The sequence below is a fragment of the Pempheris klunzingeri genome, chromosome 13 (assembly GCF_042242105.1).
Source record: "Pempheris klunzingeri isolate RE-2024b chromosome 13, fPemKlu1.hap1, whole genome shotgun sequence".
NCBI lineage: Eukaryota > Metazoa > Chordata > Actinopteri > Acropomatiformes > Pempheridae > Pempheris > Pempheris klunzingeri.
The window spans coordinates 12,668,206-12,691,743 of record NC_092024.1 but is presented as its reverse complement, the minus strand read 5'-3'; the positions used below and the strand labels follow the sequence as shown (position 1 = coordinate 12,691,743).

Below are 23,538 nucleotides of genomic sequence, written 5' to 3'. Positions count from 1 at the left end.
AGGCTATTTCATATCATATATGACACAATTGAAGGACAATTTGTTAATTTGGTCACTTGTGGCTCTAAACTCTTCGCATGTTACAGTTTGCTCAAGAAAAACAAGGCTGACAAATCACATTCCTCTCAGTTGGTCTGTTATAAAGTGATAGTCACAGTGTGACAGTCATGGGTAGATTTCATGTGTTCATCACCATGTGACGCAGAGGCCGTCTGATAGCTGTGTATCATAAAAGACGACACTCTCTAAAGGTTCAAGTGTGCAGGTACAGGAAGGCCTGAACCTCATTTAGTTATAATTTAACCAAAGAGCCACGCCAACGTTACCGTGCTGCCCTGCTGTTCTTAAGTCTGAGGCCATCTGGTCTGGCCCTCTTTTACTGTCCCTCTCATTCTCCCTGTTATTTTCTTAGGTTTCTTCCTGAGATGTCCTTATTTAAACCCACCGGTTGTGTCAAAGTGGAGCTCCTGTCCTCTGTAGAGATGACTGAGTGAAACTGGTCAGAATCATCAATTCCAGCTTAGTGTTGATTGTGAAAGTAGTGAATAATATGTGTATTGGCCAATCACTGAACCTCTGCTCATCTGCAGATGAGTTTGTTCACTTGTCATCTGGATAAATTTGTGTTTTTGTTTTCAAAATTAGGTGTTATGAGTGATGGTATTTTTTATGGCATGACAGGATCTGTCTGTTGATTTTTAATAGTTTTTATTGGCCATTGCAATTGTTTGTATGTGTTTATCTTCATCTCATATCCGCCCTCCTCCATTTTTGTAGTCCACATATCCAATAAGACTACAAAATCCTTGGGGATGATGTTGCGCCCTTGATACACAGATGCTTTGTTGTATTGTAGTGTAGTGTTGTTTGTGTCCCTAAGATCACATAGATGATCCATGACTGTGAATTAAAATAATATTCAGAGTCTTTACACATACATGTTAATGCTTTTGATAGCAGTTACAAAAATTAGTTCTCATACTACTTCTCTGCCTTGGTGACGAGTTGAAAATGATATGTTTTGTCCATATCTTTAAAACAACACACGTCCACTTCCAAGACTTTTTTGGACGTCTCCTATGATAAGAGATCATAATCTGGTGTTTTTGAATTACGATTCCTGGAGCTTTTTTTTTTTTTCATCCTTTAATGATAGAGTTTGCATTTTCGTGGGTGAAGATCTTTTCTTTTACCATTCAGGGACTATCTTTGGAGCTTTCCTAAGAATTCAGCTTTCCTAAACTGCATAGAGTTGATTCACAGCTGTGTCACATAGCTGCAGGAGAGTCGCAAAATGTCAGCGTATCCGCAATATATGACACTACAATGGGATACTACATGGAGTCATATGACGCAGATTTATCCTTCACTTCATTGAATAGTGTTACCAGTTTTTGCAGCATCTCTGTGGTCTTGATGGTGATACATGATATCCCGTCTACATCGCTGTAAACTACTTGGCGTGGTAACTGACTCGCTCTTGTTTGGTGAACTGAGCTGCAGCACATTCAGTCAAAACAGATGACTCATATTTAATGTCGCTGCTGTCCAAATTTCGACATCTCTGACTTTTCTAAGGTTAAACACTGCATCATTTTGGGTTCTGCCCCGTCAAATTGCACACTCTTATGACAGTTTAATGTACCCTTGGCAGACAAGACCACAAGTGACCTACTTTGATGCTGTTCAAACATCCAAAGTGCAGCTGTAGTTGCAGCTCTAGTTTCACACTTTGAGAAAACTAAACACATTCCTCTCTTAACACTGTAATCCTTCTCAGGTTACCTCTGAGATATGGCCTGCTCCATATCTGGTATCAGCCTGGAGTCTAGATAAACATTTGCTCATACAGTTTAATGATAATGCCTCCTTCAGTTCATACTGGAATACGTCTCACACTGGTTTATTACACTGAAGTGCTGCAATTCACACCTAATGAATGCAATTTAATGCTGCATATAGTTTCCTAAATCAAGTTCCTTATATTTTGTATATATTTCTCCAGTAATCATCCTGTCCATCAATATTTGCGTGTGCTTTTTCGATTTCCTGCGGTATAGAAAATGGATGGAAGATATAAATATTCTGTTGAAACTTCCAAAAGCCCATTTGCAGCAGCACATCTGCGAAAAATGAAACTGTTAAAGTGCTCTCCATGTGTGTGCACACAAATTGCAATTTTAATGATATTCTTGAACGGATAGTCTGTAATAGAATATAATTTGATCTATCTCTAACATCAATGCTTCTAGTGCTGATAGGAGACTCCATTACCTGTAACATCAGGATAGAATCACCAGCCGCTGGTCACTGCCTTCCCGGGGCTAGAGCCTCCGACATAGAGGCTAGTCTGAGGGTGCAGTTCTCACGCAGACACACACATCTTATCAAAGTGGTGCACCATAACACAAGCGTCTTAGCTCTCATGCCATTCAAATGTTTCACTGAGGATTTTTCCACTTGTAAAACACTTTAATTTCTGAGTATAAGAGGAAAACATCATTCATTCATATTTATATCATTTATATTTTTATGGTGCCATTTACAAAAATTGCAAAATTGTTCCATCCTCATAGATTACAGAGACACCCAGATTTCACCTCACCACCATTCCCACCCTCCTCTCACATCTACCACCCACATGCTACTGCTGCTGCCCAGCTGGGAGTCAGACATAGAAATGAGCTATGCATGCTCACCACACAGCGATCACCATTTCTTTCCTGCTCTGCAATGTTTTTTAACTTTGAGTACTCTGAATTAATTTGTAACTTAGTTTCCTTTTATATCTATAATTATAAAAGCTAATCACTGCTCAGTTGCGTATATTCTGGTTAACAGACTAGTTTGCTTGTACTCAGTGAATGGGAATAGCCTGGTTTTAGCTTTAGTAAATCCATGAGACCCATTTCATTTGTTCCTGCACGTTTCGCTCTAAAAAAATCTTTCATTTTCAGTGGTTCACTACACACCCTTGATTTTTCTGTTGTCTCTTTCTCCGTCACCATGCGCTGATTTTTGGTTGTTAAACCTCAGGAGACCACGGCTGCATGTGTGCTTCCATTTCCCTGCCATCGATGCCATTTGAAGAATGATGCAGCCTAGTCACAAATGAAGCAAAAGGAGGTAAACCACTGCAAACCTCCTATGGCCCACCCAGATAACAGAAATAGATACTATGTGAAAAGCATTGGAGAAGTAGTGTTAAAAGCAGGGTATGCAACTTGGTGAAATCCAACACTCGCCTCACAGACTCCCTCCTCGTTAGCTTTGCTGTCGCTCTACGCATCCCACGGGACAAATGTGAGCACAGCAAAGCTGACAGCACGAGTTTAGAGAAAAGTTTCACAGAAGGTAACTTCTGCTCCGTTTGTGGCCATCAGTGGCAGAGCTCTGTGAAAAGAGGCTGTCGTTTTTATCAATGGCTCCATGTCCAATGTAACATCTCTTCTTCACATTTTGTCATATGGGACCAAATGTCTGTATGGGACCAAAAGATATCTGGGTAAGATGAACTCTTTGTGCCCTCTGTGTTAGGAAAAAAAGCTCTGAAACTGCAGCACAGAGCCTGGAAGTAGACGAACCAGAGATCTCTGTCCCCTCAGTAAATGAAGCTGTGAGGAAGACCCTTGTGACATGGACCAGTGACACATCAGACACCTTTCTGGATGCTTATGATGCAGCGTGTGACATTATCAGCGAAATCATTGGTGACCTGCCTTGCTAACCTTCATATGGCACCACCAATGCCAACTTTTTCTGGTTTGCCTCAGAACAATTTGAAAAATGATGGTCGAGCTGTGGACTGTTTAAGACAAAAGATGCCTAAAGTTTCAGAGTCAGATGACTTTGTCACCTCTGAGCTCAGCACGAAGGTGGGTGCCAGTCAGTTCCACGGGTCCCCTGAAGCTGTCTATGTCGTGACAGTGGACACATCGGCGGGGAAATTCATGCAGCAGATGCTCATGTGGCGAGATCAAATCAAACGAGTCAAAGCGACTGTAGCAGACTACAACAGCCGCTTGTTCAAGTTTGGTATCACCTGCTAAATATGCTACAACCTCCTCCCACTGTAGTGACAACTGTGGGAGTTTCAGACTCTCAAACAATGGCGACAACTGGAGCTATCCTGAGGAGGGGGGGGGGGGGGGGGCACTTTGGGTGCTTATCAACTTGTTTTAAGTTTTTCACTCTTTCTTATATGTATTACTGCTGTTCTGTATTTCCTCTTTCCCTTAATTACAATTTGATAATGATTGGCTAAAAAGTTAGAGGATCACATAGCTGCTAGCGTGGCTAAGATGTGAACTCATACTGGTGAAAAGCACAACAGGCATTACAAAACTAAGATAAAATGTAAAAATTTTTTTGCTAAAACGACAAGATTCAAGATGTTTACTGTCACTCCAGTTGTACGAGTACACTTGTATGAAATTCTTTAGTAGGGAATTCTAATATAGTAAAATACTGTACAAATAGTGCAGCTGAACCCAGTCCACACAAGCAGATCAAAATGATATTGGTGGGATGTCTCAGTTTAAATCACATCCAAATTTTACCTCATCATTATCCTAATGATTATTTTGCAGATAAACATAGTAGCCTCTTCCCTGTAAGAAAAAAGAAAGCCATTCTTTTGAATGGCTCTTGGAAAGGAACAGAGCCATAACATCCAGCTCCTTTCAATTTCTCATGACTACAGAAAGTCTGCAGTATCTGTACCTAAAATCAGCCTGTAGTCTTCTGAATTATAGGTATGGATTAACAATAAAACACTTTATAGAGGATGACAAAAAGACAAGACTTAAAATGGACTACAAAAGTAGTTTGACGTAGGCTGACTACTGTAGGTCTCTGACAGCGGAGATAATGAATAGAACAGTATATTCTTCTTTCATACAGCACTGAAGACAACCAGACTGATAATTATTCAAAGTGTGTTATTTAATATCATCGCAGATTTCCGAGCCTTCATCATCGGGGAGCACACATGCTCAGACCGTCTCCAGGGGAGCTCCTCCAGGGAGCCCTCAAACCTGCCTCCTGTTTCCCGTGTTGCCAGGACAACAGACAGCGAGCTGGCAGCACATGAGTCAGTGTCTCATAGCAACAGATTGGCTTCAGAATCCCATTCCCGACCAATCAGGAGCGCAACGCTTGTAGAGGAATTCCAGTAGTTGCTCCACTCTAACGTGTAGGAGGAGAGGGGGTGGGGCCACGTGTGTCCTGTGGTACACAAAGCATCCTTCAGTGCAGAGTAGATTAAAGAGGTGGCTCACACAACGGGTCACCTGCGGTTGGTTGTCAGGCAGATCTATAACACACACATGCACAGACTCACACTTTTTGAATTCAAGTTAACACATACACTTTAATTGCGTCTGGATCAGGAAATGAAAACGTTTCTCACACCTCTGCTGGATGGAGTGGTTGTTTTTTGTACCACTGTGCTCTGAGACAGTGTTCAAAGAACAATGGAACATTAACAGGGAAATTGTGGGCTTGTGTTTTATAATTCTATTAAATACTGAAACAGTATTTCAATGAAATGCCGAAGAATGTCCACATTTAAGCATCAGAGGCTCACAGAGTACACATATAGCCATGACCCTTTGACTCCATTGTTCTCCCATACACAAATAATACCTTGAGGGCATAAATAGTCATTGGATGTCAGGGAAATCAGGGTAAACATTTCATCTTTTCAGGAAGAGAGCTTGAACTTTTCTTTTCTGTCCATGTCAAATATTTATATTGAACAAAAATTAAAAAAGGAATTAAACAAGGAAAAAAGAAAGAAAGGAAGGAAAGGAAAGAAAGAAGGAAGGAGGGAGGGATAGATGGAAAGAGGGATGGAAGGAAGGAAGGAAGAATGAGGGAAGCATGGAAGGAAGGATAGAAGAAAGGAAGGAAGATATGAAGGAAGGAAGGAAGGAAGAAGGATGGAAGGACAAAGGGATGAAAGATATGAAGGAAGGAAGGAAGAAAGGAGGGGAGGATGTATGGAAGGAAGGCAAGAAGGAAGGAAGGATCGATGGAAAGAAGTTTGGAAGGAAGGAAGGTATGAAGGAAGAAGGGACGGAACGAGGAAGGGAAGAACGGATGTTTAGAGGTTTTCCACACTGCGGGGTATCTTTACTTGCTGTGTCCTTTCACCCAGATGCCAGCTTTCAGTAATGTTGGGGAGGAGCAAATGACTGACAGAGTTTTCCACAAGTTCAACTGAGCTCACAAAACATTCTGGATATTTGTATAGAATCCAAATAGCTTCTGTGATAAAAAAAATATTCTCACCAAACCATGAAAAATAATAAGAAAAAAAGTAGGAAAGTAATTCAGATGCAAAAGAACCGAGTGTTAAAACATTATCTATAACAGTAATCTGTAAAATCCATTTTGGCCTCTGCACTCCATCAAAATAAAAAAAATGTTAAGGCTTTGACAAGAGCACAGTGGAGGGATTTCACAACACCGCAGTATTCCTCTTTTTGCTGCTGCATGAAGGCATTCATTTGTTTCTGTCTTGATTACTGTCCCAACAAATGTCTGAAATGATCATTCCAGTGAGATTATATGTGTACAATGATTGTGAGTACTCTAACTCTTTAGGACTAGTAGAACAACCATACAATGATGAGTTTTTTGAACATGTGACATAAAATCAGACACATTTGATGCATTTGCAGTCTTCAGTGTGAGTTCTGGTGGTCCAAAAATAATCTCTTAGACTCTACGTATCACTCTTACATGAATGTAAAACAATGTGAATTTATAAACAACTCACAACCTCATGTTGTTCCTCTCAGCAATCTGAAGGTTATTTTCCAGTTGACACGGATACAAACCAACATCACAATGAGTAATGTGTCGATTATGGTCAAACCTGTTGTGGCAGCCTGTCTATTACAAAAACAAGCTATACTTTGAGTTCATATACTTCCTGTGGAAGTCACCCTCTTGTCTATATGACACTGCCTATGGCTGCCTGTCAGAGCTCAGGGGCTGTCAGTGAAATATAGCACAGGGTGGTAAATTTAACCCTGCTGGGGCAACTCCCCCCTTTTTGAGTCGACTCCTGGAGTTCCTGAGTTGGGGGAGTTGGCTGCACAGGGGAGGTGTGCATGTGGAGGCCCAGATAGGGCCAGCGTAACCTTTCCTCCAGATTCTCTAACTAAGTTGAAGCGTCCTGCCCCACTTATATCACAAACAGGCTGCTGTACTTAGACCCGGGCTGCCTGTCATGCCTGCGTTCAACTCGTTTTCCCCCATAACTCCTCCCTCCTCCCCTCTCTTCTCGCTAACTGCCAGTGCTGCAGCGGCACTGCCACAGCTCCAAGCCCCCGTTGCTCCCTGAGGTCATGCTTACGTGAGTCATCCTGAGGCACGGCCTTCGACAGCAGCCAGGCACTGCCAAGGCTGGGCTGACACACCTGCTACACTCCCTTCTGCTGAAGGCAAGCTCACCACAAACTCCCAATTTACCTGCTTCAGACGAGGGAAAGATACAAGGTTTGTTTACATATAAGCAGGAAAGACCAGAGACAGAATATTAAATGTGCATTTTGCTTATATTGAATTGGTAATATTTCTTAAAGCCTTTAATTGGTGCCTTTTTTTTCATATGATGGCTTGCAGATGTTCAGTGGGACTTCGGTGACACATTTTTTTCTTTGTCCAAACGCTGATGGTGATGTAACAGCATATTTAGGTCAAGACCAATTTGAATCCTCTGACATGTACTTGTTGGAATGGTCCCATAGAAATGGCCACACAATAGGCCATAGGAAAAAGCAGCCCAACATACATTAACATTTACATAAAGTTTAAAGCATATATTTAGCATCAGGAGAACAAAGCACAATGTCCTTCTCTCTGCACCCAGGTTATCAGTGCAGTGCATCTGCAGACTTGTATGCCTTTTTTATTTGTTGCAGAAGTAACAATAATCATATAAATCAAAAATCTAGTCCATATGGATATAAATGGGGCACTGAGGTTAGCTCCACCCTAGAATTTCTTTAATAGTGGCTACAGCCACAGACAAAACAAGTGTCAGTGTGGTCAGGAGTGGGGAACTGCAGCTACACTGATGGTTAATTTATGCACCACTGAAAGAGTTTAATTAATGGCCTCTGATGAGTGACCAAAAATCAAATGCTTTAGAAGGGCTAATGTATAGTCATTATGGTAACATGGTAACGAGCCACAATGACAATATGGTTAAAACAAAGCATTTTACTCACATAGAAGCTCACTGACTTTGTGTTTTTGTTATGAAATGTTAAAGTGATGACAGTGACGTGCTTGTTGTTGTGCTTTGTCTGCGTGAAAACTGCACAAACAGCTCCAAAGCAACAAGGCACAAACCTGCTCTGGATCTGCCACTGGTGGTGCGTTCAATGGTTGTGGGAAAACTGATACAAATGACATTCCTCCAGGGCCCCCTCACTCTAAAGTTGACAATAGGGCATGAAAGGTTTCTTTGGGTGGACCTTTTACATTAGCAGCAAGGAGTTAGATCCAGTAAAAGGGAACGTGCCTACGCTATCTTTCCTTAAGAGTTTCTGTCAGAAGAAGAGAGCTTAGTCAAACTCAGCTAACTTCCTCAAAAGTGGGTTGAAATAATTTAGTCATCTTAAGTGAAACCTTTTCATTTTGGCCATATATAGTCATATTTTCCCTTTATCCAAAAATATAATAGAATTCTGTGCAAATTGTCAAACTGTGTGCAGCAGGAAAAGAAATTACACAAACCCGTATACATGTGCACCACTCATGCAACATTAAGCAGTTTTTTAATGCAATCCTTGGTGTTCATAGAACATACTTTGAAATAATCAAAAATATATTTACCATAAGGAAAGTTTTATATATCTGAATAAAGACTTATAGAGGAACTATGAATGACTATGAACGAATGACTATATCTTATAGAAAATGTTGATATTATGTCTTGTCAAATCCAGTAAAAACCTGTGGCACATTAAGACATGCAACATATGTTGTAATTCACATTTAAGGAACCACAAAATGTTCTGACAGAGTAAAACAAAGTGCACTGTAGTCTCATCAGTCACCAATTAACCTAACCTAACCTACATGTCTTTGGACTGTACCTGGAGTACCTGTAGAGAACCCACCTTCTTGCTGTGAGGTAACAGTGCTAACCACCTACCACCTACTGCCTCAGTAGGCCATGTGTTATGAATTTCTAAGGCTTAAATCAGTATCATTAGTTTTGATCAATACAGTCAAACCTAAATAGTATTATTCTGAGACTACAGTGCACCTGGTTTCATTCTGTCAAATCGTTTTGTGGTTCCTCAAAAGTGGATTATATAAAATCATATTGCATGTCTTACTGTGCTAAATGTTTTTACTGGATTTGACAAGACAGAAGATCAACATTTTCAACAAGTGTGTCACTTATATTGCAAATCTTTATTCAAATGCATAGAGTTTCCCTCATGTTCAATATACATATATATTCTTTGATTATTTCAAAGAATGTTCTCCTGGTTTTATTCTGTCAGATCATTTTGTGGTTCCTCAAATGTGGATTATCTAAAATTATGTCTTACTGTGATTAATGTTTTTAATGGATTTGACAAAATTTTCTATAAGTACACAATTTACCTTGCAAATCTTTCTTTATTCAAAAGTATAAAACTTTTAACTATAAAACATATTTATTTTATTTCATTTATATATTTCTTTATTTCAAAGAATGTCATATAAAACACCAAGGATTGCATTTTAAAAACTGCTCAGTGTTGCAGATTTGGTTTAGATTCTGCAATTGGAATTTCTATTCATGAACATACATTAACAAGCAGCATGCCGACTAGACATATGTCTAAAATATTTTCTCTCTTTTTTCTGATGTCCTACTTTACTGCATTAGACGCGCGGTGGTTGTATTTCGTCCCCTGCAGTGTGAAGTCCCACGGCCCGTGGAGGCAGCATAGACTGGCTCGACCTTTCGCCCAGTTTGGCGGACGCCGGTTCACCGGGTTTACCCTGACACTGCTGACTCCCACAGACACGCCCACCGTCGGCCACGCACCCCGTTTCCTCCAACCCGCCCGTGAACACGCACTGTTCACGCGTCGCCTGCTCTCCCATTGGCTGGAGCTCCGCACACACTCAATTCTGATTGGCCGAGTGTTGCCACCCGCCGGTGCGTGTTGTGAGTTTTGTTTTCCTTTTTTTTTCTCCTCCTCTCTCCTCCCCATGTTTTACACACACAGCTGAGAGAAAAGGGAGCCAGTCAGAGAAAAAAAACCGACCTCAACCCAACCCCAGCACGGGCAGCAGCACTGGAAACCGCCGTCTCTTTGTTCAGTGCTGGATTTGACAACAAAAAAGTGACATTTAGACACTTTATTCTTCAATGCCGTCGCGAAAATTCACAGAGATGGACTCAAACGGGGTAAGACAAATTTTTAAAAACTGTCACCTCAGCACAGACACATTTATTTTGCCGTCCAGCAACATTCACTTGTTTACTAGGTGATTTCATATTTCAGTTTTTCGAGCATCAGCTAAACTCCTCATTTACGTATAATTTGATTAATCTTATTTTGTGTCACGTTATCGTCCTGGTGCTGACAAATCAACCGTTTTAAAAATCAACACTTTTGCTTCTATTACATATTTGTTTCGCATTTTAGCGAGGTTTTAAATCTTTAAAATGCATAACTTATGTAACTGATATCTGATAATAACACTTAAACACCAGCGAAAGCCTGTCAGCATCGATACATTGTTTTAATGGGTTTAGTTCATGTGCAGGCTCAGTAATATGTTTAACGCACTGTGAAAATGTTTGATAAAGTTGTAACGTAATAAGCCTACTTCCTGATGTAAACCCGCTTTATGGGGATTTCACATGGCTCATCTCGGCAGCACGTCACTGTTTGGTCTATATTTGGCGATGGGAGGTGTCCTGGCTCTGAGCCCAGGGCAGTGCATGCTGGGCTGGGGTGTAGTCACCAGCACCCCTCCCGCCCTCCCTCCCTCCTTTATTGGCCGGGAACTTTAGATTGAGGAACAGTGACAGAGCAGATGATAACTGGAAATAGATTTTTTTCCACTCTGGCTAATAGAATAGAAAGTGTGCCATTGCTTGGATCCACGCCAGGATCAGATCTGAGTCAAAGTTGAATCAACAGAGTGGATCATGCGGTTGGAAATAACACCGATAACACAATGATGTGGCTTAACTGAAGTGCTTTCATTTCGTCTCCTTTGTCTGATGTTTATTTGTTGTTCCTTTCAGGCTGAGTGTGTGGATCATTGCGGCTCCTACGCCAAGCGAAGGAGGCATGACAGCGACCAGTCTGTGTCCAGTGGAGCCTGCGTTCTGGAGTACACGGACCTGGAGGCAGCTGAGGCGCTGGTGTGTATGAGCTCCTGGGGTCAGAGCCACTTCCTCGGCAGCAACAGGCCGAACCCTTGCAAGCCCCGACCCCTCACCCCGGCTTCTGACTCCTGCGACTCCCTCTCGCCGCCAGAACTTCCAGAGCCCCCAAAAGACTTTGTGTCCCTCTCCTCCCTGGTAAGTGACACATCCTGCTGTAAAGTCAGAACTCTTAAAAAATATGTATGTTAAATTTGCAAAATTGAGTTGTTCCCCCTTTTTGCAGTAGTTTGAGCTGGAAACAGGCAGTGAAATCTGGTATAGCTGATAGCTGATGTTTGATTAGTAAACACAGTCATGAGAGCTGTGGGTTGTATTAAACCCTATGGCCTTTTGATATGAATACGTAAAGATAACTGTGGCCGTGGTTTATGACATGAGGCTGGCAGGTGAGACGTGCTCCAGCAAGAAAAGCCTTGATACAATAAGGTCGGCTTGACCTTCAAACAAAGTTCCTCCTCGCAAGCGGGGTCATAAAAATCACAGTTTATAGCTCAAAGTGATCATTATTCTTGTGTGTACCTGCTTGCCACCTGTGATACTTATCTCTGCAAACAGTATCCCTTGTAAAACTAGAGAATCCCTCCATGTCAGTACAGTGGTAGAGGGCTAATGGCTCTAATGCTCTTTCCGTTCTCTTTCCAGTGTATGACTCCCCCGCACAGCCCCAGCTTTGTTGAGACTTTAACATCCAGCACTGCGCTCCAGTCCAGCTCTGGCCTGGCTGCGTCCTCACAGCACTGTGGGTCCGGGCTCCATCAACCTGTCCTGGCACCCATTGGTGAAAAGACCCCCTCCCTTCCCCCTCCGCCACTGCCCTGCAGAGCCATGGCGACCAGCGTCATCCGCCACACTGCAGACAGCACCCCCTGTCAAGACCACATTCCAGTGGCCCCCAATCCAGAGAAAACTACGGACAAAGTAAGGGCTGCAGTAGTCTGCCAGCAGCAACTACAGCGACAGCAGCAACTCCTTACAAAGACTGAGCTGATAAGCACACCTCCATCCCCCCCTGCTCCTCTCACACTCACATTATCTGCTTCAAAAACAGAGCAGCAAGCCAATCCCACAAAACCCTGTTTGGACAGTTTCTCCACCCCCGTTCCTGTCAATACGCAACTGCTAAGCAGCCCACCCACTCCCTCCGCTTCCACAAGCCTGTCCCCACAGTCAGTCAGCAGCCCTCAAATCATCTGCCAGATGTTCCCTGTGAGCAGCCAATCAGGAATAATCTCAGCCTTCATCCCTGGTGCCGTTCAGACATCCAGTACTGGGATTCGCACCACAACCACACCCATCCTCCCCCAGCCCGCCACAGCTAACGCCGCCCCTGTCCAGCAGTCCCTCATCGTGGGCTCCGCGGTGCCCCAGGGCACGGTAATGCTGGTTCTCCCTCAGTCCTCCGTCTCTCAGCCCCCTCACTGCTCTCAGACTGTCATGACCCTGGGCAACACTAAGCTGCTACCTTTGGCCCCGGCCCCCGTCTACATGCCAGCGGGCCCCACTGGCGGTACAACAGCCACAAAGATGGACTTTTCCCGCAGGAGAAACTATGTCTGTAACTTCCCAGGCTGCAGGAAGACATATTTCAAGAGCTCACACCTCAAGGCTCACTTAAGAACACACACAGGTGAGGGTTCACTGAATATAGAAGGGTTTGGTTTGGTTGATGCTCATGAGGATTCGGTATCAAGTGTGACCACAAATGAGTGTTGCATCCTGTTTGTAAACCTTTCCTTGGCCTGTTTATTCTTGATGGGAAGAGAGTGAGCTCATTGTTATGTGTCAGACGCGGGCGGCATGGTGTGAAGGTTTTATGACTCACTTGCTGACTCCTTACTTTCCTGTTTGTCACTCTGTTTCCCTCCTGTAGGTGAGAAGCCTTTCAGCTGCAGCTGGGACGGCTGTGATAAGAGGTTTGCCCGCTCTGACGAACTCTCCCGCCACCGGCGAACACACACCGGCGAGAAGAAATTCGTGTGTTCCGTTTGCGACCGGCGATTCATGCGCAGTGATCACCTCACCAAGCACGCCCGTCGCCACATGACCACAAAGAAAATTCCCTCCTGGCAGGCTGATGTTCGGAGCCTGAACAAAATGGCTGCTAGCAAAACACATCCTTCAAAACCTGGCCTTGCCACACTAAGCATGCTGGTGCCTGCCGGCTCAAAGTAAGACAATGAACCATCCTACCCACTCCCAAGATGCCACAGGGACACAGGGAGCAGCCAAGCACACACGGCTGCTGCTATATTACTCATGGGAATAAAAGAAAAAACATGCACTGGACTCTTTTTTTTTTCCTCTCTACTGCTCATTTGTACATGTTTTTTTCTCTTAAAGGATGCTTTTGTTTACTTGGAAATAATTGATGATATGTATGCACTCTTGCCAAAGCCTTTGTATGAAGTTTGTCTTATACATTTCACCTTCTCCACCTCTGCAAGACTTTTGATCAACAGTATCAGCACACTTTGCTTGTGTTGACACTAATATACAGTGTATATATATATGTCTATGTGAATGTATTGTTTATTTGTTGTAAATGCTTTTATTTGTCATATCTGGGAAAATGTTAACATGAAAAACAATGTAAATATGACTATTAATCATCAGTACTATGATTATACCTTGATTGTATCTCCCTGTCTAACTTTTCATATTATTTAATACGTATTTGTAATAAACAAAAGATCAAGTGAGATAGTCTCTGTGCAGTTTGTGACCTTTCCAATGTCTATTCCAGGAAAAAAAGTGTGGGATCTCGGTAGAGTCAGCACTCTTTCCCGGTTGTCTCATGCAGAAATGCAGTGAGTGGTGCCTGCCCACATCCTGTGTGCGTCACACTGTGACTGCCTCCCACCGCCGCCCTCTTTTGGTCCACCGGCTGAATGATTTTTTTTTTTTTGGGGGGGTGGGGGGTTGTTATAAAAGCTCTTCTGGTGAGACCATCTAGGGACATTGTGTCCAGTTCATTACCTCAGAGCAACAATGCTTGATGAATTCAAGCAGATAAGACAGACAGAGATTTGTTTGCTTTGTGTTGGAGTTTAGGAACTGATCATTTGAGCCCATTCAGCTCTTGTCACATGGGAACAAGGAGGCGGTGAGGCTGTGTGATTCTTGCATAATCCACCTCTGAGTGTCAGTCACTGAAAAGTCGCTAATCAGCCTGGTATAATTTGGCAAACAGCTCCTGTTCTTGTTAGAGGTTACAAAATGAAAGGAGAAAGTTGGTAGTGTTCATAAAGTCTAGACATTCCTTTGCTATTCAAATGAGCATGCAGTGTGAGGACATTTCTGACTGGAGAAACTGGGAGGATGCAAGTGGAAATTTGACAAGGTTAACAATAAAAAGAGCCCATTGAGATGCTGCTGGACTAACACTGGCTCTCTGTGCAGCCTCCATCATCTCCCTCTCCCACACGTTCATAAGCAGTGGTCCCATACCCAGTAACAGGCCACCTCTTCCAATCAGACACAGAGAAATATGAACTGTTGGGGGTGCGACCAATCACCACTCCTGCCTGCTCACCCGCCCCTTTGCCTTACTGACCGACATACTCACTGGCTGCGTGCCACCTCAGTGCTGGTCTACAGCGACACCTGGTGGTAGCTACACATCACTGCACAATTTACACTGGAGAGCGTCCTAGTTTTAAGATAAAGTTATAAGATATTTGACACGTTTCTATAGTATAAACAAGTATAATAGTATAACAGGGTAGGTGCTTTTAAACGTGTACATTTGTATGGCAAACATTACTTGTTATCGAGGATTCAAATAATTCAGTTAACTTAAAATCAGAATTCTAAGTAAGCGAATGCGTAAAAGTAAATTGTTTTAATGTTTTTTTTTTTTTAAATGCATAAACTACAGGATCACTGATGAGTTATTAATGTCATCCAAAGCCCACTGCATAACCATGGACCTTAAACTGTGGATCAGTGCTTTTGACTTAAAGCTAGTTTTAAAGGCAATTCCTCTGTCTTCTACTTTTTAATTATAGCCTACTAATAAATAAACAACCCAAAATTAATGTAGGAGCTGTCTAGGATGGTCCCAGATAATGTGCACTTGTCTATCGTACTTCATTCAGGCATATTTAAAGATATTTAAATAGTTAAACAAAATAGGGGAAGCGCCTATTTGTGCCAAAGCCTGTTTGCTTCTATAAAGTAGTTCATGATTTAGCTGTCTCTGTTTTAGGATCATGGTATTGTGCATGTTGGCTCACTGTCACACTGTCACATAACTACTGAGCACCATTCATAACGCCTGCTGTGATCCCAATAACATTTCAAGATGTCTGCTCTTATAATTCACAGTTGCCAAAAAGTGAAGTAATTGCCAAAAAAAGCCAACTTAATCAATGAATCAATTGAAAGATTGAGTTTTTTTTTTCTTTCTTTTCTTTAAATAGACTAGTCTAACGGAGCTTACGGGTTTACTGGGATAACTAGAGAATTAAACATCTTGATTCTTCAGTCAAAACCCGGCGAGAAAAACATTTCTCGGGGAAAAGTTTCAGTGCTGCACCGCCGACCCTAGTGTTGCCATGGTTACATTAACACAACTAAAGCTGGGGCGGTCCTACAAGCTACAACATAAATAAATGGACCTAAAACGACATCAAATTGTGTCTTTTGTTGTTTGAATTCAGCTAACTTCGCTGACCTGTTTCATTTGGGCCGCTAACTTTCATCCGCCTGAGTATTTCTACCGGTGAGTTAATGATCAGCATGGAGGCTGGAGAAAAGCTGAAAGAACTGAACATGACAGTGGATGAAATCGACAGGTTGACAAAAGCTTTTAAAGACGAGAAATTCAAGGAAATGCTGCGCGATTACGCCCGAGAGCTGTCAGACCCTGAAAATAAGAAGAAGTACGAGGAGGAGATCAAACTTTTGGAGCAGGAGAGAGGAAACACGATTGACTTTATCCACCCGGAACCATTTAAGGCTCTGAAGACGAGCGTGAACGGCAAGCAGAAGTGTTTTATCAACATCTGCTCCAATGAAAAAGTTGGAAAGCCTGAATGTAAATGGGGGGAGTCGGAGGACGGCCGCAGAGGACAGTGCTGGTCTCTGCCTCACAGTCTGCACCCAGGGAAACAAGACACGGATCCAAAGGGGAACAAGTTCATGATCTATGATGTCATTTTCCACCCGGACACTCTCCACGTTGCAAGCAAAAACAAGAGATTCATGGATATGGTGGACAGCACAGCCATGCAGGCGGTCCAGGATGCTTTTAAAGTGACTCTGGATAAAAGCAACGTGAGAGAGATGAGTATGAAATACAAAGGCACCCTGCAGCCTTGTGTCATCCGAAAACCCATACCTGGATATAAACCCAAGGTGCCCCCAGAGAAGCCTGACCCTCTTGCGTTCCAGTACCCAGATGAGAAAAGACTCAGCAACCCCACAGAGTCACCTGCAGCAAAAGACAGCAGTGAATCTGAACCCAAAAGCTTCCAGATCCACTCCCAGAAAGCAAAAGAGCCGACCAAGCCAAACTACGCTGTAAGATATCGATCTTTCATTGATCTACAGGACTTCAGGTGCTCTAGAGACTCAGGCCAAAGCCCCAGGCCTAAAGAGATAGTGGTGACCATCGACCTGCCGCTTCTGAAGGCCGTCACAGACGCCAGCCTTGAGGTGAAAGAGAGGAGGCTGCTGCTGCTAGAGTCCAAGAAACCAGCTTACAGACTGGAGCTGCCCTTAGCCTACCCTGTGGATGAAGACAAAGGAGAGGCCAAGTTCAACAGACAGAGAGGACAGCTCATAGTCACACTGCCCGTTCTTCCCTCTGATGGAGCGTTTGAGTTCACTGCAGGGCCTGCTGAGACGGACACTAGTGATGGCGAGAGGCAGGAGGAGAAAAGTGAGGCGGAACAGGGAGATAAATGGGAGGAGGAGGAGGAGAGAGAAGGGCAGAAAAGTGATGAGGAGGAGGTAGAGGAGGAAAGAGGTGTTGATGAGGAGGATTTGAAGCAGCCGGGAAGGGTGGGGAAAGATGAAGAAGAGGAAGAAAGGGGTGTGGAGAGAGGAGAGGAGCAGCAGAGGGAAGGAGAAAATAGTGAAGAAGAGGAGGAGGAGGAGGAAATTGGGGCTGAGATGGCAAAAAGGAAACGAGACAGCCAAAACGGCGTAGAAGAGGAGAAACAGACAGAGCAGAAGTGGGAAAATGAGACAGAAGTTGGAAAACTGAAGCTACAGAAATGGGAGCAACATGAAGAGAAAAATGACAAATTAAGGGAAGACGGATGTGACAGAGCAGCAGAGAAAAAAGATTCTGGCGTAACACAGTTTCAGTGTGACGCTATCAACGAATGCAGAGACGCTTCTGCTGAAGAAGAAAACTCACATGTGGCTTCACCTGAAACAGAAAACAAGCCTCTTTTAATCAGTGCTGAACATTCAAGTAGCGAAGGAAAAGAGGGAGACATCAGCCTGAACACCGAGGAGGAGACTGAAAAGATGGGAGAGGACGTGCACGCAGATGAGGAGGTGAGACGAGTCCTGACAGTTGAAGAGAAGGTGCAAGTGTGCGTGACCAAACTGACATTTTTCTCTTCTAGGTGGAAGCAGATGCTGCATTCCTACATCACAGCTCCACTGAGGGACACCAGACTGCTACTGCGTCTCCTGTACCAGCTCTCCCTCAAAGCCAGGACAACATGAAGGACCGCCAGAGGACCGAGGAGTCCAGCGAGATGCCTGCAACACACAAAGCGGACAGGTCAAGCGGAGCGGGTTCAGGCAGCGGGCTCTCCCTCTGCTCTGAGGGCGGAGAGGCCACAAGCTCATCGAGGGGGGAGGAGAAGGGGAGCGTAGATGAAGATGACCTGTCAACGCAGCAAGTCTTCCAACGCCTGGCGCAGAAAGACGAGCCGCCGCCTGTATTATTGAGGGAAATTGATGAAGACGGAAACGAAAAGATAATCAGTGACCACACCACATCTGCTGGCTTTGTCTTCCAAAACTCCCTGATGTACGAGCTGGACTGAGCACCGTATTATATCAGTTATAGTCCGCAGTGTGTGAAACAGTATTAAATGTTCATTCTTTCAAAGCCTGATCTTCCTCTTTACTCACTTAGTCCAAGTGCACAAAGAAAATGACAAGAATAAGTTTAATGCTCCAGAATAAAATACTTGGGACAACATCATGAATGCTTTTATTTTATTGACTTTTTCCACATGTATATATAAAAATTTTGGGTCATTAGCACAGTAAAAACAAATTCCCTTTGGGAAACGCTCATGGACCCTGAGGCACTGTGTTCAGGAAGAAACTAATTTGTCTAATTTCTTAATTCCCCTGCCGAGAAGAAGTGGGTCAGTGGGGGAACCTGCAGTGAGCTCTGTTAGAGGCATGAAGGACAGAGGAGACAATGTGGGACACTTAACAGCAGCACTGGAAAAGTGTCACTGTGCGATGGTTCCCACTATAGTACATCAGTGCCACTCAGTTACAGATGGAGCAGGTAAGTGGGAAGTGCATTATAAGTTGAGTGTGAGTGTAAAACAGGCAGCTTGAAGCACTTATAAAAACAAAGCTTTTTAAAGGCATTACCAGAAAACTGAGATTACCACTGGGGTATTTACTACTCAGGTTCCTCTTGCTGCTGTCTAATCAGATACCCTCCCACAGTATCGCACAACATGCAAACTACTGCAAAAATCCACAGCAATTTCCAGCTGTAGGCATCTTTCCTGTCAAATAAAAGAGTTTGTTCCTCCTCATCTGATGCCTCTCTGGAGGGAGTTGTCTAAAAATTCAGAGTAGCAGGAGAGGGAGCAGAAATGCTGCTGCACCGGAGCACCCGTGCCCCCCATGTCGTCCACCAGGACCACCGTGTGAGACACTTCGTGCAGGTTCATGCTGACCGCCGTCTTGATGTAGAAACTGATGCAGACGCGGCCGCAGGCGCAGGTCTTGGCTACTTCGAGGTCCTGACACAAGTGGGCGGGGATGAGGTGAGGTCCGTAGGGTATCCTGTGAGGTGAATCGGAAAGAATGAAGTTAGAAGAACTCCTGAATCACAGCGAAGACAAAGTACGGTATAGTGAGCGTGTTTCGTTCTAACCTGAGGTCGGCCACAGCTCTGGAAGCCAGCTCTTGAAGCGGAAGGGGGAATGTGAGTTTCATGGTGTGGTCCAGAGGGTTTGGTTGGACAAACGGATTTCCAAACATGTCCAGGTTCTCCAGGCTCAGCTTACGGAAGTCACTGGGCAACACAGCCAGCTGGTTATGCGCCGCTGAGAGGAACCTCAGCTTTTTGAGTCGGCCAATGTGGAAGGGCAAAAAAACGAGCTCGTTGTCGTCCAGTTTGAGGTTCACTAGTTCTCGGAGCTGGCAGAACTGAGCGGGGAGGGACTGCAGTCGATTCTGGCTGAGGTCCAGGAGCTGGAGGGTCTGCTGCAGGGTGGACAGGCACAGGGCCTCACTGAAGGCCTCCAGGTGGTTGTTGTGGAGGATGAGCTCAGAGAGGCAGCTGAGGTCACCGATGGTGGCTGGGAGTTTCTTGATGTGGTTGTTACTGAGGTCTAGCTTCCGGAGAGCTGCAAAAACAAAACAGAAAAATGCCACCACTTAAAACTACTCAAACTATTCAATATTACACTTCAATGAAGCTGAAGGACTTGGAAGAGACTAAATTTATAAATGGTCAAAGTCAGAGCAGAAGAGGTCAAAATATTGTTACTTTTTGTAACTGCAACTCAGTAGTGTTATTTTCTCAAATTATGAAAAGCTCCCTTCAGAGTCATAGAACACATGATACTGCTATTTTTGGTGGAATGCCCCTTTGAATTTGTCAAACCGGACACTTATCAATGCTCTGTTAACCTGTCTGTGAAAATAATAGGGAGTAAAGTCCAAGAACAGACTAAAGCACTAACAGACTAATATAAATTTCAGTAGGTAGCCAACAACACCATCGACTCAGTGCACCTTTAAGGGAGAGCATCCGCATGTCCACTCGTGACAGTTTGCAGTAGGAGACCTGCAGCTGCTCCAGAGAGTAGGGGAAGTTGGAAGTGAGGGGGTAGTCCTTCTTGGAGACGATGGTGAGCTTCTTCTTGGGTTGCTCTACGTCTCTGGCGCGAACAGGAGTGAGCGTGGAGAGGGGAAGGCTGCTCGTGTCACTTCCTCTGTCTGCCAAGCGAGCGGCTGAGAGGAAGTTCTTTAAGCTATTTGCGTCTGCCTATAAAAATAACAACACATAAAGTGACAGGTGGGTTAATAGATTAATAGGTGACTGAAACAGCAGACTGGCAGCATCTTCTCAGGTGGTGACGTGTGGCCGGATTCCTTGAAATATCCAACCTAAATTCACTGGCCTGGAATATCTTGACACACTTTGTTTGAATGAACACGATGAACTCTCTGCTGTTGGGAATATTAATGTAAGTAACTCCGGTTTAGATGCAATTTTGTGAATACTTGTACAATCCAACATGGTCAAAAATCATAGATAAATAAAAAAAAAAACAACCAAAGGCAGACTAATGTATTCATTTAGTTTCTACTGATGGTGTCTTGGTGTTTATATAACTGTGACAATATTTCTCAAAATGTGGGAGCTTCTGTTTTCACTGTTTACCTGTCTACTGCGGTGTCAGCCTGTTTAAAGGTGTGAGAGTGTTTCTGTCAGCGCAACAGGCTGAACCATGTTAGATTCTAGGTGAAAGGTCGCCGCTGCCTCAAAACAGCCAGGAGGGCTTTTTGAGGCAGCAGCTGGAGACAATGAGGCCGCTCTGGTGTCTGTTCAGGCATCAGCTGCAGTCAAAACAACTGTTTGTTTTGTCTGTCTGATGCGTAAGTGAGTGGTAAGCTTGACCATACTGTGTGACAAATCTTCCAAAGAAACGAAACCTGAAAATCTCATTCTGGGGAAAGAAAGACAAAAAAAAAAAAAAATCAACCAGTTGTTGCTTATACAGGCCTTTAAACTCAGACTGGAATGACACCATGGTGGACGTCATACCTTACTCAAACAGATGTCAACAGCGGGTTCCTTTAGTCTGACGGTGGCCTTGCCTTCCTCCACAAACCACGTGAAAAACTTCTCTATGTTGTCTTTTAACTGCAAGAGAAAGTTGGCAAATGTCAGTGAGGGAAAAATACATTTCACAACATCAGGGCGGATACACATCATCATTCAAAGAGTGATTCAATCTCCCAACGAGTGCAGACAAGAATACTGAAAGCATTTTAAACCTTTTTGTCAACATGCAGGTTTACATCTTTTCAGAGCTACAGCCTTTTAAAACTGGAGTAGGAGCTTCTAAGGAACACCTGAAGGCAGCATTTGAAACCATGAAAACAACACGTCTCAGGTTTCCAAACTAGGTCTTGATAAAGATGAATAATTGAAAAAGATTTAAGTGGCTCAGCTTTAGTTAATTAAAAAGGAAAGATACAGTCAATAAAGGTTGATAGAATGTTTTGCTAATGATGTTTGTAAGTGTGGCAGAGGATCTGGTTGCTTGACTGACAAAACAAATAACATGAATGACAAGGTTTTCGATCTTATCAAACTTTACTTTTTGTAAGAGCTAAGAGGAATGTAGCATGTAAATCCATTCAAAAAAGCATCTACTGTTGAAGCTGTTTGAAAGGACAATATTTCAGACTCAAACCGGGTCAAAGATGAATGTTTGCCTTTTTTTGCATCAATATGTTAATTCACTTTTTATCTTTCAATTTAAGGAGCCAAAAGACTACACATTTGATCATAACACTGGTGAATAAACTCATACATAAATCATACAGCACTACAAACGAACAACATCGAAGAAAGAGAGGAGGGGGATGTATTAATTCCCTTGATTCTCCAGTATATGTCTGTCTCACCAGGTTGGTGTGCGTATTTGTACAGCATATGTAAAAAAAAACCCAACAAAAAACAACACAATATGGACAGGTTTCATGACTCCATGGATTTACTTTTCTTATCCTCCTGAAAGTCTCTGTAAATAATAACCAGAGGGCTGATCCAGTCCCCTGCCTGGGTATGACTGAAATATAAACAGGCGCTCAAAATGAAAAGTTTACAGACCTGTGATCAATAAATCATTTAATACACCGTATAGTTTAATGTACCTGCATGTCTTAGGAGCCAAATTTCACATTCATTTACTTGCAACCATTGTTACTGTGTCACTTTTAAACCCCCTTGTTTCTCTGTAAGATGGGTATTGCTTGATGAGGCCACTCTACTGTTGTCAGACGTCAACATGCCTTGAAATCAACTTAGCAAAACAGAGTATAATAAAACAACAGAGGCCACACGATGAACTCCGCCTTTTACAACCAGCAGCTGTACGGTAGCTATTTAGCACAGTGCAGGAGACACAGAGAGCAGCAACAACACTGACCTTGTACTTGGATCCCGCTCTGTCTTTGGCCGTGCAGATCATCATGTAAATGTGGCAGCGTTGACTCGTCTTGTCTAAATGCTTCCCGATGGACAGCACCGCTTTCGCCCCCTTCCCTCGACTCTTCATCCCAAACGTCGGTAGCATCCGATTCACCACCTCCACATCACACTGCAGCTTCATCGCGACCAAACACTGCTGTCTGAGTCTGAGTCAGTCTGGGATTTGAATGCAGCATAACACAGGGGTGAAACTTCCGCGGTGGGAAAAAAAAGCTAAAGCTAGCTGGTGTCGTTACGTCCAGGAGCTCAGAGACACAGCAGCCGCCTGGGCTCGTCCTGGGTGTCAACAACAGAGCTGCATCACACCCTCACACACCCTCTGTCTGTATGTGGACACTTCCTCGTCCAGCTGCGCTTGTCCTGGCCGTGTTTTGACCCCTGTCTGACCGTCCCGGACAGTTTTCGGCCGTCAGTCTGTCGGCTAGCTGCCGTTAGCAGGAGCCCCGCGCGCCAGGGAAGTGACGTCAGCGAGGCGCGCGCTGAAGAGCACCAGAGAGAGCGACGGAGTGTGGTGTAATCAATAACAATAAAAAACAACGGCACATTTAAGACTTACATGTCACACATTTAGTCACCATCACTGCTTCAACCTAAACTCAAGGCACACTTACCAGCTTTAAGCTGCACCCCACGGTCTTCCTCATCCTCCTCACTGTTGGTAACT

At 43.7% G+C, this 23,538-nt stretch overlaps 3 protein-coding genes across 3 annotated transcripts; 2 read left to right on the top strand and 1 right to left on the bottom strand.

Moving 5' to 3' along the window:
* Nucleotides 1-10,244: 10,244 nt before the first annotated feature.
* On the top strand, nucleotides 10,245-14,124 carry LOC139212096 (Krueppel-like factor 11). Its single transcript, XM_070842558.1, has 4 exons — nucleotides 10,245-10,432; nucleotides 11,282-11,560; nucleotides 12,068-13,052; nucleotides 13,296-14,124. Exons 1-4 carry the CDS (start codon nucleotides 10,394-10,396, stop codon nucleotides 13,595-13,597), a joined length of 1,605 nt encoding a protein of 534 aa, XP_070698659.1. The 5' UTR covers nucleotides 10,245-10,393; the 3' UTR covers nucleotides 13,598-14,124.
* A 2,041-nt stretch (nucleotides 14,125-16,165) lies between these two features.
* Nucleotides 16,166-18,458, top strand: dnaaf2 (dynein axonemal assembly factor 2). The gene is made up of 2 exons (XM_070842997.1): nucleotides 16,166-17,935; nucleotides 18,007-18,458. Exons 1-2 carry the CDS (start codon nucleotides 16,166-16,168, stop codon nucleotides 18,433-18,435), a joined length of 2,199 nt encoding a protein of 732 aa, XP_070699098.1. The 3' UTR covers nucleotides 18,436-18,458.
* A 138-nt stretch (nucleotides 18,459-18,596) lies between these two features.
* Nucleotides 18,597-23,316, bottom strand: lrr1 (leucine rich repeat protein 1). Its single transcript, XM_070842314.1, has 5 exons — nucleotides 22,813-23,316; nucleotides 21,420-21,518; nucleotides 20,384-20,636; nucleotides 19,518-19,992; nucleotides 18,597-19,426 (listed from the first exon to the last, which is right to left on the bottom strand). Exons 1-5 carry the CDS (start codon nucleotides 22,993-22,995, stop codon nucleotides 19,171-19,173), a joined length of 1,266 nt encoding a protein of 421 aa, XP_070698415.1. The 5' UTR covers nucleotides 22,996-23,316; the 3' UTR covers nucleotides 18,597-19,170.
* Nucleotides 23,317-23,538: the final 222 nt, after the last annotated feature.

Bases quoted from the DNA above. Each gene is read 5' to 3' on its own strand.
- LOC139212096 (XM_070842558.1), top strand. From the start codon at position 10,394: ATGCCGTCGCGAAAATTCACAGAGATGGACTCAAACGGG. The intron at 11,561-12,067 runs GTAAGTGACACA...TTCTCTTTCCAG, and splicing joins TTGTGTCCCTCTCCTCCCTG to TGTATGACTCCCCCGCACAG. The intron at 13,053-13,295 runs GTGAGGGTTCAC...TCCCTCCTGTAG, and splicing joins TCACTTAAGAACACACACAG to GTGAGAAGCCTTTCAGCTGC.
- dnaaf2 (XM_070842997.1), top strand. From the start codon at position 16,166: ATGGAGGCTGGAGAAAAGCTGAAAGAACTGAACATGACAGTGGATGAA. The intron at 17,936-18,006 runs GTGAGACGAGTC...TTTCTCTTCTAG, and splicing joins ACGTGCACGCAGATGAGGAG to GTGGAAGCAGATGCTGCATT.
- lrr1 (XM_070842314.1), bottom strand. From the start codon at position 22,995: ATGAAGCTGCAGTGTGATGTGGAGGTGGTGAATCGGATGCTACCGACG. The intron at 20,637-21,419 runs GTATGACGTCCA...TTATTTTTATAG, and splicing joins TTGACATCTGTTTGAGTAAG to GCAGACGCAAATAGCTTAAA. The intron at 19,427-19,517 runs GTTAGAACGAAA...TTCACCTCACAG, and splicing joins AGAGCTGTGGCCGACCTCAG to GATACCCTACGGACCTCACC.